Below are 16,052 nucleotides of genomic sequence, written 5' to 3'. Positions count from 1 at the left end.
TCATACTGAGTGCGGTTTTGAAAGTTGAAACGTGTACAGATGGAAAGTAATGTTCAAATGGGAATGTCTTTGGAAGCTGTGCAGTGCTCTCTCCCTTTGAACGTGGATAGGGAAGAGAGGTAAGACACAATTTATTGAGATACAGCTTTTATAGAAGAATTGGATTTCCTCTAAATACGGTTTGATTGTGTGCCAAATGGAAAAGAGGCTGAAGCCAGAGCACTTCATGTGCGGAACTGGAGAAGAATCTCTCTTCCAAACCGAATGGGCTGGGGAAAAGTGAGCCTTGTATTGCTTGTTCCTTCTGTCATGTATGTACACATACAGCTAAATAAATGGAAAGATAGCCACCCTCTGTGACAATTGATGATGATGATGAAGCAGCCATGGGGGCAGTCGGGTGAGCTACAATCTAACCTACTACAGGGTAACAACACCCCAGCAGTGTTTTAGGCAACCTAGGGCAGGTGGCATGGGTTGCCGTAGGTATCTCTGCCAAGTTACCACTGAGATTTACCCCTGCATCCTGTATGTGTTATTTCTTCGATGGTGCATTTGTTGCTTAACCTGTTTTCAGAATTGTCTCCTGTTTCTTCCTCAGAATCATCTCATCTGAGATGGTATTTCAGCAAATAAATAGTCCATAAGCTGCGTTACTGCCGTTCTTAAATACCGCAGCACACATTCAGGGAGGAAGGCAAGTAGGGAAACTGTACTGGAGCTGATGAACGAATTTGTTCTCTAGAAAGATGCTTGCACTCTTTTCCCTCTCAGATACATACCACACCATTAAACACTATTGGCAGCTTCACAGTAAACTGCATTTGTGATTTGTCTGCTGTGTAAGCAGAACAGGCAATCCCAAATCTGCTTCAGGAACAGCTTTACTCTGCTGGGTTGGGAATATCAGTGATAGCCACCAGAGTCTGTTAATTTCTGACTATAATGGTGATCAAACATGAAAGTGGAAGTGCTCATGTTGTAGGGCAGGAGTTGGAACTAATCACTTTTCTACAGATGCTACAGGGAAAATAGATTATAACCACAGCCCTGTTTCATGTGCTAGTTGAATCTGGTTCCCTTTTAATCTTTATGCTAGTGATGGAGCAGTGAATAGAATAGAATATAATAGTTTTCAAATTATTTCTAACCTTTATTTCTACAAATTAATTCTTTTTAAAAGTCAGTGTTTAAGCAGACACTCTTGTCATGTAGTTTTTCATTGTGCCACAGTCAAAACCCATGGTCATCCTTTATGGATAACTACTGCATACACTTCCTTGAACAACAGAAAATGTTAGTAGTTTGTGTTCCTGTTTCTGCAGGTACATGCTGTACCTCTCCACCCTTTGATTTTCTCTGTTGTGCTTGTGGTGTGGATGACACTGAGATGCACGTGATACTGAACCAGTGCCTAAAGACAGGAAAAAGCAAAACTTGGAACGCTTCAATTATAGTGGTTGCTGGATTGTACCTAGGAGGTAACAAGCTTTGTTGAATGAGCAAAGGTCTCCTGCACTCATCAGCTGCTCAGAATGGAGCAGACAGATGTTTATCTAGCTGATTGTCTTGTAAAACTGTAGAACTGGCTTGTGCAAATAGCTGTGCATGCAAAACTTGACTGATGTTATTTCAGAGGCTTTTCTAATGTCATCTGGAAATCTGTTCCAGGCAGAGAACCTGGGATCCAAAATGTAATAAAAATCAAACAAGGATACCTTCTGCTCCTAAAGCCATCTAAGACTGAAAATAGTGTAGTTGGATTAAAGGTCGGCATGTCAGAGGGGAACTAGCGGTGATTAATTGACACGGAGTTAAAGTTCCCTCTCAAAATCTGTGACTTCAGTTAACAGCTTGCCCAGACTTTCCACTTTTGAGGTTACCTGTTTCAAGCTTTGCTTCTGGACTGAAATGACATACTTTTTTTTTTCTTAAAATGAAAATATTTTAGTTGCTGTGGTCTCCCAAGTAACTTACCAACAGTACAAACATTTTTACAGACTTTCATTTAAATAATGGTAACACTTGGAAAGCAAGAAAACAGCCCTCTGTCATCTAGCTCAGAATCAACCCTCAGGAAGAAAAATGTTCATTTTGAGCGTTCGCCTCTGTCCTCCCTCTGACTTCCCAAGCGGAGACCTAGAGGCAAAGCCTTATTTTGTGCCCACATGGAACATTTTGTGCTGAATGTTCTTGACTAGCATGTAGGCAGAGAAGCTTTGCAGTGGGCAGTCTTGAGGATCTCCGCAAGCTGTAATGAAAACTCTGATGGAAGTGAGTGGGGATGAGGCAGAAGTCTTGCGTAGCTGCTGCGTTGTTCGTTGTATGCCGAGTAGCTTCACCGATAGAAGCTCTCCACAGCAGTTGCCTTCTGATGATGGTGCTCCATCAGAGTAGTTGGCCTTGATGATCCTAGCTCATGGGTTGGTGTTTACTTTAATCACTTTCTAAATGATCCTTGCTTTCCAAAAGTAGGAAACTGCAATAAACACTATGAGCTAGACAGTTACTTTTCCTAGAAGTTTTTGTGGAAGACACCAGGGAACTTGACAGATTCCCTTGAAAAGTCTTCTGTGGATTCTTCTTCCATTGCAGAGTTGGAGCTGACCTATACAGAAGCGGCACTGGAGGTTCATATTGAATCCCTGTGTGCATGCATCCATCTGCCTCATATTTGCAGTCTACCTGGTTACTACCATATCAGTAAATGTTCGGAATCAGGCTTTTTTTCCCTTCTTTTTTCTTTTGGCCAGATTACTGTCATTGACATCACTTAGTTTGGCTTGGAGATTTTTTGAAAGAATTGTATGGCCATTACGTATGCAAATTGCTTAGAAAAGCACAGTTGAGAAGCCATTGGTAGGGCTGCAGCATGAAGAATTTAAAGTATAAAAAAATGAATTATAAGATTGTTAACCCTTGTGCTTAGTGGTTAGAATGCAAATAACAAAAGCTGCAAATCTGGGCAGAGAGACATGCTATAAAAAGCATTATCACAAGATTAAGCTGTAGAAGACACATTTTTGCATGGTAATCTACTGGATTTATTTTGACAATTATTTATTTGTGGTGGTGGTGGTTGTGAAAGTGGAATTTTTAGCAGTCTTGGTATAATTATAGAGGACTGAATTTGTAAAGCTGCTCAAATGTTTTGCATCACAGTTGTGTGGTTTTTTTCAGCCAAATACATGCCTTTTTTGATTAAAGGAAATATTTGTCTTGAAAGCTTTTTTTCCCCCAGAGGAAAGACTAATTGGTATTCACAAGATTCAATACTTTAATATTTTATCAGAGGCCCCTAAATTCTTTGACTCCCTTCTCTTTCAGGGTAAATAATTTAGATTTCAGATGCATCAAGTTTGATAAAAGCCACCTTGTTAACATCTGTAGAATTACAGCTCTATGTGCTTTGAGGGATGCTGGAATAACTACATCAGTAATGCTTCTAAGTTAAATTGAATGGGGCAAAGGAAGAAGACAGTGGGGAAATGCTGGGCAGGCAGTACATTTATTTTAATTTTGTTGGTTCTTTCACATCTGTTTAACTAGCTGTCTGACACAGGTACACTGGAGACCGTAAATGTTATGGGTATTCAGAATACTTGCATCGTGTTGTATTACAGGAATATATATTAGATTTGCATCTAGGGAAGCTCAGGGCTTTAACAGCCCAGGCCCTTTTTCCTGGATGTTGATGTTCTATATTATTTCATTTCCCCTAAGCCTGAAACATGTTAAAATATTGTTAGCAATAATTGACAGTGTTTGCACCAAGAAACATTTAATAATAAAACCCCCCCCACCTCTCTTTTACATTCCTTTTTCTTCTGCAACTTCATTTCTCAAAGTTGAGTCAAAACTTGCAGATTCAAAATTGATTGGCTTTTTTCAATTATTTAAGTTGTAAAGTGGCTGAGAATGGGTGGTGTTTTTGGTGGTCAGCTATCAATGAAGGGGGAAGAAAGTTGAGGCTCTCCAGAGAATAAGGATGTTCCTCTGTTGCTCTGTGGGATTGTTTATTCTGCAGCTGTTTTCTGTGTGGAAAACTTGCAAGTCATTTCTGTGTCGAACAAAGTTTGGAGCAGATTGGGCAAAAGTGAGAGTGTAATTACTGGAAAAAGATGAAGCAGCTTTCACAACGTAAAGAGGTTGAATGATGATCCTTGTACAGGCCTGAAGCCTTCCAATTCCACTTGTCTTGCTGGAAGGGAACATTTGGATAGTTTTGAGTTCTTCTGTTTTCTTTAGTTAAACAATTTAATATTTCCTTCATTCGATGGTCTTCATTTCATTGGCAATGTTGAATTATAAGACTGAAATAGCAATTTAGTTACTACTCTAAAAAGTAGTAATAATTCTTCATGTAGGTGCATGTAGTAGCACATGTAAAGCAGCAGTAGAGATGAGGGTAGATCTGTTCCTGTTGAACTTCAGATTCGTTTTGCCACAGATTTCTGTGGAAGCAGGGATGTTTTTTTCATGGCATATGGGATTCCTAAAGACTGGGATTTGGTTATGAATGAGCAAGTGTTTCCAGAATGGAATTACTTGAGTTTGTTCAATCAATTGTGGATTCCTCCAGAGTGACGCTGCAGCACTTGTGTGAGGAGTTAGCTCTTTTTAATTGGTCCCATATGTACTGGCAGATAGTATATTAACCATGCCTTGGGGGGATAAGGGCGTCTGGTTGAATCTCATGGTGCATATTTTAGTTCTTTTCTGGAGGGATTTGCCTTTTTTTTTTCTTTCTTTGTTCTAAGAACCATAGATATGTATATATGTGTATAATCACTAGCATTTTGAAACTTAATACTCAGCTGAGGGATTAGTTAAGCTTCTGCAAAATTATCTGAACTTTGCTGACAAATAAAGAAGAAGAAACTAAGGTTTTACAGAGAAACTGGAGTTTCTGAGTATCTCTGGGTTTGGGCGCTTAAGTTGCGAAAACTCAGAAGCTTAATCTCCCTTCTTGTCAAGCGCTAAGGGCTTGTCCTTTGAGAATCAGAAAAATGGAAACATCAGAAAAGATGAGTTACTTTTGAAAAACCTTGAAAACACCATGCAGATTTAACCTTTATATCTGGAGGACATGGATATGAGAGGGCTGTCCTGTCCATGGGTGCTGTAGGTTAGCCCCAGCAAAGGGGAGCGCTGTCCTCAGCCACTTCACCTGACTCATTGTGCACTGGAAAAAGCGGAGTAGTTTTGCATCTGGCTGTTTTGGCTCAGCTTAACCAGTAAGGTAGTTGCAGGAGAAACAGGAATGTAAATGAGTTGGTTTGATTTTCTGTTGTAAAGGTTTCTTGGTGCAAATCCTGTCAATTATCCAACTCCAAAGCTTTGCTGAATTAATGAGACACTTTGTAGAAGGGTATTTTTGAATCACTTTCTGTAGACTCCCTTATTCCTGATGTAGGCTCTCTGGTGTGCTACTCTTATTCACAGCTTTAAGAAGTGGGAAGAACTACGGTGTGAAGTCCCCCTGGGGATAGGGGTTATGCATTTGCACTGCAGTGAGACCCAAATTTTGTCTATATTCCGCATCATCTGCTCAAAGGTTTGTGTAGCCATAAATCCTGGCAGAGTTCCCCCATGATGAATAATTTGCTGGTGGAGGCACGAAAGGAGTAATATTGCAGGAGATGAAATGCCTGTGAGTGTAGTTAGGGCTGGGGAAGTCTCCTTGGGAAGGTGCGTGTGATGGGACAGCAGTGCTGGCCAGACATGGTTCCCCTGGGGATGCTCTGGAGCATGTACTGATGGTGCTCTTGGGGATATGTGGAGAGCGGGAAGGCTAAAGCCACCAGTCTTCTTTCTTTGCCCTCTGCAAGGTTTGAGGGGGATGCACTCTGATGGAGGCTTTCCAAAAAGGCTGACTTGCTGAAGAAGCAGGTCTCTTCACTTGGAGATGGCTTGTGTCCATGGGAAGTAGGAGGACCCCCTCTCAGACACCCTCAGGAATGCCAGGCTTAAATCTTGGGGGTGTTTCAGACCTGGAAAAGGCAGTGCTGTAAATTAGCATCCAAGGAGTCAGTGACAAAATGGACAGCTTTAGAGGAAGGAATGGATTCTCATTATCTTGTAGCTGTAAATACAAGAATTCATTAGATGAAGAGTTCATTTGGTTTATATTTAAGCAATACATAAGTTTTTTTTGGCAAGAATTGGTACTCTTTGTTTCTGCATAGTATTAGGCACAGTGTTGCCTCTAGCAAATAATCAGGGCAAATTCCCTATTTGTAGCAGGCACCTATGTCATCCAGTCCATATCCCTGTCTCAGAGAACAAGTCTTTCAAAGGCAAGAGAGAGGTCACTGGACTACATAACCGCTTAACAAGTTACTGATTTATTGCAAAAAATGAAGGAGAGAGGAGTGAAAGAATGAAGTGCTGGTTTTGAAAGGGTTGCTTTGGGGAATGCACTGTCTGTCTGGCAGGTATTGTATGAGATGGGCTTGCTCTGCCAGGCACAGAGTGAGGAGAAAGAACTTTTTAAAGCATCCTCTGACACAGAAATTATTGGAAAGCCTCCAAGAGCAAATTGAAAAAGCAACAGCCGCCTTCATGCTGCAGGATTCCATTGTTTTAATATTGGGCCAACTATACCAAATAATACATCTACTGGAAACTCATGTTAGGAGAAAAATATGTTGGAAAGCAGCTAAGGGGTCAGCTCAAAATCAGAGTGAATGAACTTGACATATATATGCTGCTGCGTGTCCTATTTTGTTCTTTCTCTTCTTGTCAGCTCCTATTTCTTAATTCATTTCCACTTCCCCCCCCCCCCCCCCCCCCCCTTTTTTTTTAAACCATTTGTCTTATCTTGGGCTTGTATTTTGATTGCCATTTGTTCTAAAAAATGCTGGGGCTGATAAATACCTCTGCTTGCACAGAGAAATTCCAGCATACTGGTACTTTTGAAATTGTAATCTGGTTTATAATTCCAGCCTTGCACACAGACACGGTGCTTTTGGGGAGGTACTGGTGCTCTGGTGATGAGAAGTTGAACAGCAGGTAATGGGGATGACTTTATTTTCCTTCAGTGCCGAGTAATGGAGCTGTGCTTCCGTGTCTGGCTTTGTTTGCTGGACTTCTGAATGTAGTTTGAAGACTAACCTCATCAGGGATGGGATGGCAGAAAAAGGCAGAGCTCTTATTGCGACTGTAAATGCTATTTACAGTGATTGCATTTAACAAAATACACAACACAGCTATCTGTTAATTAGGTTTGTGTAGCATGAGAGCTAGTTCAGTCGTGACAAAGTTATTAAAATTTGAAAGTTAACACTGATTTCTGGGGCCAAAAGTTTGGGAGGCAGTTATTTATGAGAGCAGCTCAGTTGATACATTGGTGAAAGTCATTATGCTTTATTTCTGTTGATGCTAAAAAAAATGTTGTTCTGGTATAAAATATATGCCATGAACACCAGGCACTGGAAACTACAACTCATTTCAAAATATGTTTAACAGTCATAAGTAAATAATAAACTGTAAAAGTCCAAATCCAAGCAGACATATTTATATGTTCATCTTCCATCCACATGCCGAATTTCCACTGAAATAATGAACTTGGAATTTAGGTACTGTAAAGTAGAAACTGATCAAAGAACTTTTTATTGTAATACTCTGACTTTTTTTACCTCCTCCACTGACGTTTTAGGGAGGTCTTATTTTATTTTCATGATTATGAGTGTCCTGAAATATTGACTCCTTCCTACTCTGATGTGGATCTCTATAGTGGGACTTCAGGTTTTGAGCAATTATGGCTAAACTGGAAACTTAGCCTCTGAATATCCAGTATATTTAGATTTGCTTAGGTCGGGGGGTTTAGTTTGGCTGAGTGTAGAGAGATGTTAGAGGATCAGTCCTGAAATTCTCATCTGGCTCTGAAGTTCCCTGCAGTTTGGAGGGTGTTTGTATCTGGGATTGTGTTTTGTTTGGGCAGCGATCCTGCTGATTGGAATCGCATAAGCTTGGCAACAGAACGGAGGCATCCAGCCAGAGCAAACTCAAAGTACACAGGGTCTGAGAACAAAACGTTTCACATGAATTAAATTGTGAGGAAACAGAAATTCTTTAAACTTGTAAGAAAACAAGGCAATGTGAGCATTGTCACACAGGCAGCTGTGTGATCAGGGCTATCGATAGGGAGTGCAAGTTTTATTTATGGAATCTTGATAGTTGTGTGTTTTCGAGAGATATGTCTTATCACCACATGAAGAAAAATATTCCCCAAGAAACTGGTGTTAGAGTGAGGTGGAATTACTCTGGGTGCTTACGTGCAAAGATCCAGTAGCATCTTTGTTGAAAGGCTTTTTGACACTTGACTGATTTTTGTTTCCTCTGTACCATACACTGCAGCTGGGCTTGCCATCCTAAAAAGGTTCCGTGTGTCCTCGTCCTGCTTTTCTATCTGCAGTCCCCTTTTCCTTCATCTGTCCGTTTTTTCTTTATGTTACAGGTTTTTCCATAAGAGCTTTATCCTTGATTCCCTTGGTACGTTCAGTAATGGCAGGAGAAGTCCAGGAGGGTCTCTGTGCCTGGCAGCAGGCAGCATTGCTTGCAGCACACTGGGTGCTGCCTCTCCTGGAGTTCTCCTTTCCCCAGTCTCACGCCTTGCTTGCTTTGATGCCATTTTCTGCTTGGTGTCCCCTGTCTCTCTTCTATGCTGTCTGGTGGGGTGGTAGTGGGAGCAGGGTGACGTGAGGGGGGAAATGGTAGCAGGCACTGGTTCAGTTTCTAACGTGCAACCATGCAGGGTGGCATTGGGCATGTGGAGGGGTGGCTAAAGTGTTCTTTTGTTTGTTTGTTTGGGTTTTTTTGTTTTGTTTTATTTTGTTTTGCTTTTTGTGGCATGACATTTCCCAGATGCTTTGCCCCAGGATCCTTGGGGGTGCCATGTCCTGAGCACACTGAGTCACGCCAAGTTGTGCCGTGGACCTGCCCAAGCTCCTCTACTTCCAGAATGTGTCACGGGGTGCCTGCAGGCAAGTCTGTCTTACCCTTGTGCCTGTTGCCGTTTCTTTGCAATTGAGAGATGTAAATTCAGACACGGTTACCTGCTTTTTCACCTAAATAGCGTGTTACCTGAAAGAGATTGAATGGATTTGGTTTGATAGGCTGGCAAAATACGGCTCTTGACATGCTAGATGAGATACGCTTTTAATAACCAGATTTCTGGAGTTGGATTGGTTTCAAGAAGATTACTCAGGCCGGATCTGCTTGACTATAAAGAGTCGTGACATGATCTTGGATTTGTGCGTGCCAGTCAGTTTTGTGTTACAGAGCAGGCTGCTGATGGGATGATTTCTGACTTTGATAAGTGCTTCCATCTCCTCTGTAGAGGGTTTTATTGTTGTGTTCAGTACAATGTTTATATGAACTGCTAGTAAAGGATAAATAAATACAGCACAGTGAAGTTTAAGGGAGGGGGGGAGAAAGTATTTAAACTCTATTAGCAATATTTGTTTAACAAGAAATGGATCAGATGTGGCATTTATCTGTACTGGATAGCATTTGCTTTAAACAAAACAAAGCCTTGAAATGGATCAGTTTTCATATGTATCAGAATTCTTCTTTTCTTGCCGAAAAGCTAGAGGCTTGGGGTGGGGTGGTCCTCAGGTCACAGCTGTGCTCATGTCACTGATGGTGTAACCATATTGCTAAAGGACTACTGTGTTGTCATCTCCTCTGACCATAAGTAAGAGAGTGGGGTCTTGTATCTACAGACCGGTTACGTTGGTAGTCAAATTCCACTGGGAATGGGCGAAAAGGGACGTTTGGACTTTCTAAATTTCTCTTGCAGTTCATTGCACTTGGTTGTGTCTTTCCCCCCATCGGCTGCTGTGTCTTGCTGTGGGACGCTGTTGAAAAGTGTTGGTTTCATTCCAGAACTAAATGGATTCCAAAGGTGGAGGAAGTACTTGCACTGAAGTAGTAAATTATAGAGGTTATTTTTGAATTTCCCAGGGACTGATCTTTTTCTAATGCTCTAATGTGGATTTCATCTGGGAATTCCTTTGTAGGTGCTGTAGAAGGATGAATTGCCCAGAGGATTGCTTCTCATTCTGGCAAAACCCTCTTTCGGAGGCTTTGAACTTTTAGAGTAACTCTTTTTCACAAGTTAACATTCTATCATTTTGGGGTTTGCACTCAATGTGTGTCTTTGGCAAAATTTGGCCAAATACAGGTCATCTGGAAAAGTGGTGCCAGTTTATGCAGTTGTGTGTTGGTTGTAATGCTGATGTTAAGAGATAATGGAGGCTGAGGGCTAAGGTGCTAAAGACTTTCTTTGTTCACATTGCAACCCAATTAGCCTGTAAACTGTGTTCCATTTTGCTCATCCCCTTTTACTGGATTACAGATTACAGATTTTTGTATTCACATCTAATATATAACACTTTCTTAGATTTATTGAATTTGAGTCTTTGTTTTATTTCCATCATGAAAATGAAAAGATCCACTAGGCCTAGGTTTAGCTGCTGAGTACTCAATATTGTGAACAGCAGTGACTGTTTAGTTCTAAAGACCTGAAGATGAAGAGCTGTGCCAAATTGTTAAGCATTATTATTACAAATTGTCAGTGCATACTTTTCTCCTCCAAGGCACGTTTAATTGTATAGAGTCACAGTTGTTTTCTCCAAGACATTTGGCCTGACTTGTGGAAGTGACTGTATTTTTGCTGACAAACTAAACCAAAACTCAGATGCTGTTAATTTTTAGTTTTAACAGCAACAGAAATTGTGCTTGGGCTAAACACATAGCACCTAAAATTTGCAAATTGAATGTTGTGAAATAGTTAACATAGAGCTAATGTGTGACTGTTGAGCTGGTAACAAAATACATGTTGAAAACAATTTAGAAGTTCTTGATTTTTATGTTCAATTAACCTGTAGCTAAGAGGGTTAGCGATGACAGGGTTTTCGTTGAAATAGGGAGCACTTTGAAGGTCACCAGGGAGGCAAGTATATATTGTACCTCTGTAGTGAGAGTCTGGGCCTGCGATGGGTTTGAGCTACCAGTTATACCCCCCTCAGTTTTCTTCTATAGGGGGGAAAGGATGCCATTAAGACTGGTAAACTAAGCAAAAGAAAATGATGGATCTCAAATTCTTGAATAAGAAAAACTATGGTTTTGTATTAAGATAATTTTCCAACGTTATTAGGGGCTTTACTTAAATTTTACCTTAAATTATTTCATTTTCAGCAAATAGGAAAATACAATGCTAATTACAGCACTGATCATTTCTTTGGCAATTAAGGTATTTTGTTTGCTCAGAGAATTTTAAAACTTGCTGCCAATTTCTCATTGTTATGTTGCTCCTTGCATTTCTTTCAAACTTAAAGTCTGTATCAGTAGCACCATCTAAATGGATAAAGGATGAATGATGTGCAGTTTCGAGCTGTTGTTACAGTCATGCCAGTTAAGAATGTCTTCTTTTGATGATTTTCAGTATAAGGGCTACCAAATGAACCTAGTGGTTCTGGCACCACATTTTGAAATGTGGATGGTATAATGTTCCGTGAACCTTTATTCACTGAATTGCCAAAGTCATGCTTTTCAAGAACTTTGTGAACTTAAAGCACTTTAAAGGAATATTCTGGGTTCACAGCAGTGGAGAGCTAATGTCTCTTCTCAAAAAAATACATTGGCTACTGTTATAGGTCAGCATTTGCCAACGGTTTCTGCAGGAGATGCCAGTTTGGAGTGGAAACTAAGGAATGAGTTCAGCGAAGCACTTTATCCTGTTCTTGGCTTAAAGCACATGAATAATCCCATTGACTACCCACGTGTGCTTTACTGGGACTGCTCACATAGTGAAAGTTAGGGATGTGTTTAAATAACTTCCTATTTGGGGGCTCACTGTGTGATGTCTCCTGGCTGAGACTTGATTTTCTTATGGCAGCCACCATATGACCTGTGTGCAGGGAGCACAGCGTTGTCTGGGCTAGCCATACAGTCCAAAGCAAAAGCTATTTCTGTGTCCATCCCCAGTCCGTCCTGCACTTCTCTGGCAACTAATTATCTGTTTGCTGCCAATTGTGCTCTAGTGGTTTTGGCACACAACCACTCTAACTTGCTGCTCATACAAGTATTGAATTGCCTTTGTAAGGCAGAGAGTAGTCTTTTCCTTGTTTAAGACTGTATATGTGGTTGTTACAACATGAAAAAAAGAAGATCATTGTCATAGTTTTCCTCATTTTCATCAAATTGTGCTCTCTCTGTCAGCAGTCCCACTGAAGTTGATAGAGATGCTAGCAGAGGAGAATAACCATTTTGGACGTCCAAGCTCAGTACTCAGAGGGGCTAAATGGAGTTTTTTCATCTATCGAGTATCTAATGGAAGCACCTGTATTCGAGAACCTCTGTAAATAGATCATCTATGGAAACAGAGCTCTTTCAGCACACAGGGAAGGAGAAGTAAGATGTTAGGATAGAATCATCTTCAACCTGGTATTTTGCAACCATTATCTCTGGTTTGAACCAAAATTGGCCCACCAGCAAAACAGTACAACTTCAGGTTAAAAATACATTTAGGTAGGTTTTCCACCTCTGCCTTTCTTTCCCATCCCCTGCATGCACAAGGCAGCAGATAACTTCGGAGACAGCATTTGCCTGTACTTGAAAAGGGGCTGGTCATAGGTGGGGAATCACTGCGACCCGCGCACGGAGGGTCTCCGGTACCCTCCCCCTTCTGCATATTTTCTCCTCCAGGAATACAAGTTCTGCAACAAGTTAGCAGACCTACAGCCTGTATGTAAAAGCAAGTCAAGTTAGTAGAGAGAACTAGAATAGTAGTAGACAGCAATTAGTTAATGGAACCAGCAAGCCCAGCGCTGCGGTTGGTAATCAGCGGTGCTCCTTCAAACTCAGGATCTCAAACTTTGAGCTTGCTTTACACTCCTCATGGCTGGTTATCTGTTGTTTAGTGTTTGCTAACAACTTCACCAGAGAAGCCTAGGAAACTCCAAACCAAAGGCTGTTAATCACAACTGAAAGGTAAATTGCAATACTTTTTCTCATTAAGTTTAGTAATCCTGGCTGGCAAAGAGCTCTGTTATCTTCAGAAACATGTCAAAGAATGTTCTTTAATGTATAATCATCTTAAATGGGGTACTCTTTTCCTGGAGCTGTGTTTGGGAGAGTGAGTGGGATAACGTGTAATATGAGCCAGATGAAAAATAAAATGTGTAGATTTCTTCACTGGGATGGAAACTTGAATGCTTGCACAAACAGCACGGAGCCCTAAAGTATCACTGTAACAGGCTGTAACTTCATGCGTGAGGTAGGAAAACAAGTACTATTTTCACAGACTGTTAGTGTTTATGCCTTGAATATGCTTATGAGAGTGTTTAAGGTGCTGTAGATCTAGTATCATAATTATTAGACCTAAACACTGATAAGCTAAGGATTAAACTGTTTTAGAAATGTATTAACAAGCTTTCAGTTAGCTAATGATAACGTATTTATGAATTAAGTAGGAAGTTTATTTCCAAGAAATTCTCATGCATCTTCAATGGAGTACTCGAATCCACAAAAATCCATATGAAAACAGCGTAGTATCTAAATAGCTGATTCATGCCCTGCATATAAATAAAATGTTTAGTAGGCACTCTCCTCACCTAAAGCACAGGACTGAAAGACAAGGACCTGAGTTGGTTTTCTAGCTCTGATAGACACTTCTTGTACAGTTCTGGGAAATCACTTAGCATCTCTCTTTCTGCAAGCCAGACCCCGTAATGTTTGTCTCCCTTGCAGAGGTGGAGGGGAGTCTGAAGAAAGGGGTGACTGCAAAACAAGTTAAGATCTCCCATCAAAAGTCAGAGCAAATGGTTTGGTTTTGATGAAAGTAATCTGGAGTCATTGCACATATGTCTAATAACTGCTGATTTATAAGAGTCAAGTTATGGAGCTTTAATAAATGCATACTTCTTTAGACAGTGCTGCAGTATATTACTAGGTGGGAATACTACCTTGATTTGCTTCATATCTGCATATTTTCTCCCTTAGATATGTAGTAGCAAGTGAAAATGTTCAGTTTCTCAAATGAAGGTCAATTCAAAGAAACACTTAAATGTCGAAAAATTTCTCTGAGTCCCCTGATTCTACAAAATTGATTTGGAAATCTTTCAAGGATTGGCTTTCTTCACTCTAAGAAGTTGCTGAGAAAGTTTTCATTTCATTTTCATTTACTGTCCACTTGGATAGTTCTTCACCCAAGCCTGGGAAGTTATTTCTTGTCTGTTATAGCAAGAGACAAGTTTTGAATGACATCTATTCATTAGTACCAGTAGTGGCATTTACATTGCAGACTGAAGGAACTATTGCTTAAAAAGGAAGCGAATTTAAAATTCACATGCTAAACACAAACCAATGAGGCATTCAGCTCAGTGGGAATGGTAACATCTACAAAGGTCAATGGAATGAGACTTAAGTGCAGAGGAAAGAAAACAAGAATGGAGGAGTCCATAGTTCTTCGAATGGTCTTTGATCCCCTGTTCCTCCCTCCATATGGTCATTAGTAGAGGAACTGGGTCTATGAACAGTTTTATGATAAGCCTGGGGGTGATCAGAGGTTGAATTTAGACTCTTTTTGGGACATACATGGTTTCTAATGCATCCTCTCATTTTGTGTGTCTTATCTTTTTTAATTAAAAACAGTCTCCACATTGCTGATAGTAATAATGAATGTTTGCTGTCTTAAGTTATAAAACGTGTTAACTTTCCCCATGGAAACTTCTAAGGCACTGAACAGCAAGTGAAACACGCAGATGCGTCCAACTATTAACTTTCATTTTTCTGCACTAGAACTGGAGATAATTGCTTTTCTTTCTCTGTTTAGCACTTTCAGACCATGTTAAAGACCAAGTTGAATGTCCTAACTCTTCGGAAAGAGCCTCTCCCAACAGTGATCTTCCATGAACCAGAAGCCATTGAGCTGTGCACCACAACTCCCCTCATGAAGTCCCGGACTCACACTGGATGCAAGGTACTCGGGAGTGTAAACTTAAGGAACGAGACCGATGCGGAGGTGTCCCATGTATGTGTGAGGACTCTAAAGAGCCCAGAGTAACCAACATGGTCATTGTTGCTGTTCTGGAAACCCCATTAACTGCTACTATTACTATAAAGTTTTTAAATCAAAAAAGTCATTGAGTGTTTCTGACCAAAAATTTTGAGCTTCAGGAAAAAAGGGTTTGGGTTGTGTGGCACAGTGCAAATTGTGGAAGATTTCTAACAGCCTGCAATGAATATGGCTTGTTGTAAACACTGCCATTGTTTCTGTAAGTGCTAGTGCTGAGATAGGAAATGAAGGACCAAATGCTCTGTATTTGCATTTATCAATCTGTACTAACAGAGGTATATACCTACTGCAATAGGGTTGCAGCTTAAAACTCGATGTTAGTTTGTTTTTTGGTTTTGGTTTTTTTTTATTTTTTATTTTTTTTAAGAGAGAGAAAAAAGGAAAAAAAGGGGCAGGGGGGAGACTTAGATCTTGATTTGGTTAAGTGACAAGATGAATTTGCCCAGTTACATCAAAGCACAGCTTCTGAAAAAGTCCTTTTTTAAAGTTTAATGGCTTAAGAGCTTCGAGTATGTTCTGTGGTAAGAAACCATATAAAAATAGCAAACAAATCTGCTCTATTTGCATCTCCTGTTGGAGCCATTTTACTTGGTCGCAGAGCTCGCCTAGCCTTGCAGAGACATGGGCAGCCTGGCAGACTGAGCTGGGTACCAGTTTGGCCTGTGCTGCCAGTCAGGGCTTGGCAGCCAAGTCTCCTTCACCTAGCCCAGCTGTCAGTTGTAGGGAGTATTGGTCGTGGTGAAAATGGAGAGAACTGGGCTTCAGCCTCCACTGCTCTGTAAAGTGTCAGCTCTAGAAGAGCCATTGCCTGATGCTACATGTACCGGATAAGGTCCAAAGTGTGATTAAATGTCCTAGCCCCCTCCCCTGCCAGTGTGTATACACACACGCGTGTGCACACACTCTTCCTTGTTGGAGGATGTGATGTGAGTGAGATGGGGTTGGAAGAAATTGCTTCCTGGTGTGT

General features: G+C 40.7%; 1 protein-coding gene across 2 annotated transcripts in view; it reads left to right on the top strand.

Annotated features, from left to right (window-relative positions):
• Positions 1-16,052, top strand: part of PID1 (phosphotyrosine interaction domain containing 1) — a 90,241-nt gene that overhangs the window by 20,662 nt on the left and 53,527 nt on the right. Inside the window, exon 2 of one of the 2 annotated variants that reach the window (XM_069792179.1) lies at positions 14,843-14,989. In XM_069792179.1, the coding sequence (XP_069648280.1) occupies positions 14,843-14,989 (147 nt within the window). Of the gene's footprint in view, positions 1-14,842; positions 14,990-16,052 lie in introns of those variants that run through there. The other variant, XM_069792180.1, reaches the window with a different exon arrangement.

The sequence above is a fragment of the Haliaeetus albicilla genome, chromosome 9 (genome assembly GCF_947461875.1).
Source record: "Haliaeetus albicilla chromosome 9, bHalAlb1.1, whole genome shotgun sequence".
In the NCBI taxonomy this organism is placed as follows: Eukaryota; Metazoa; Chordata; class Aves; order Accipitriformes; family Accipitridae; genus Haliaeetus; species Haliaeetus albicilla.
Note: the sequence above shows the minus strand (reverse complement) of the source record. Positions and strands in the feature narration are given on the sequence as shown.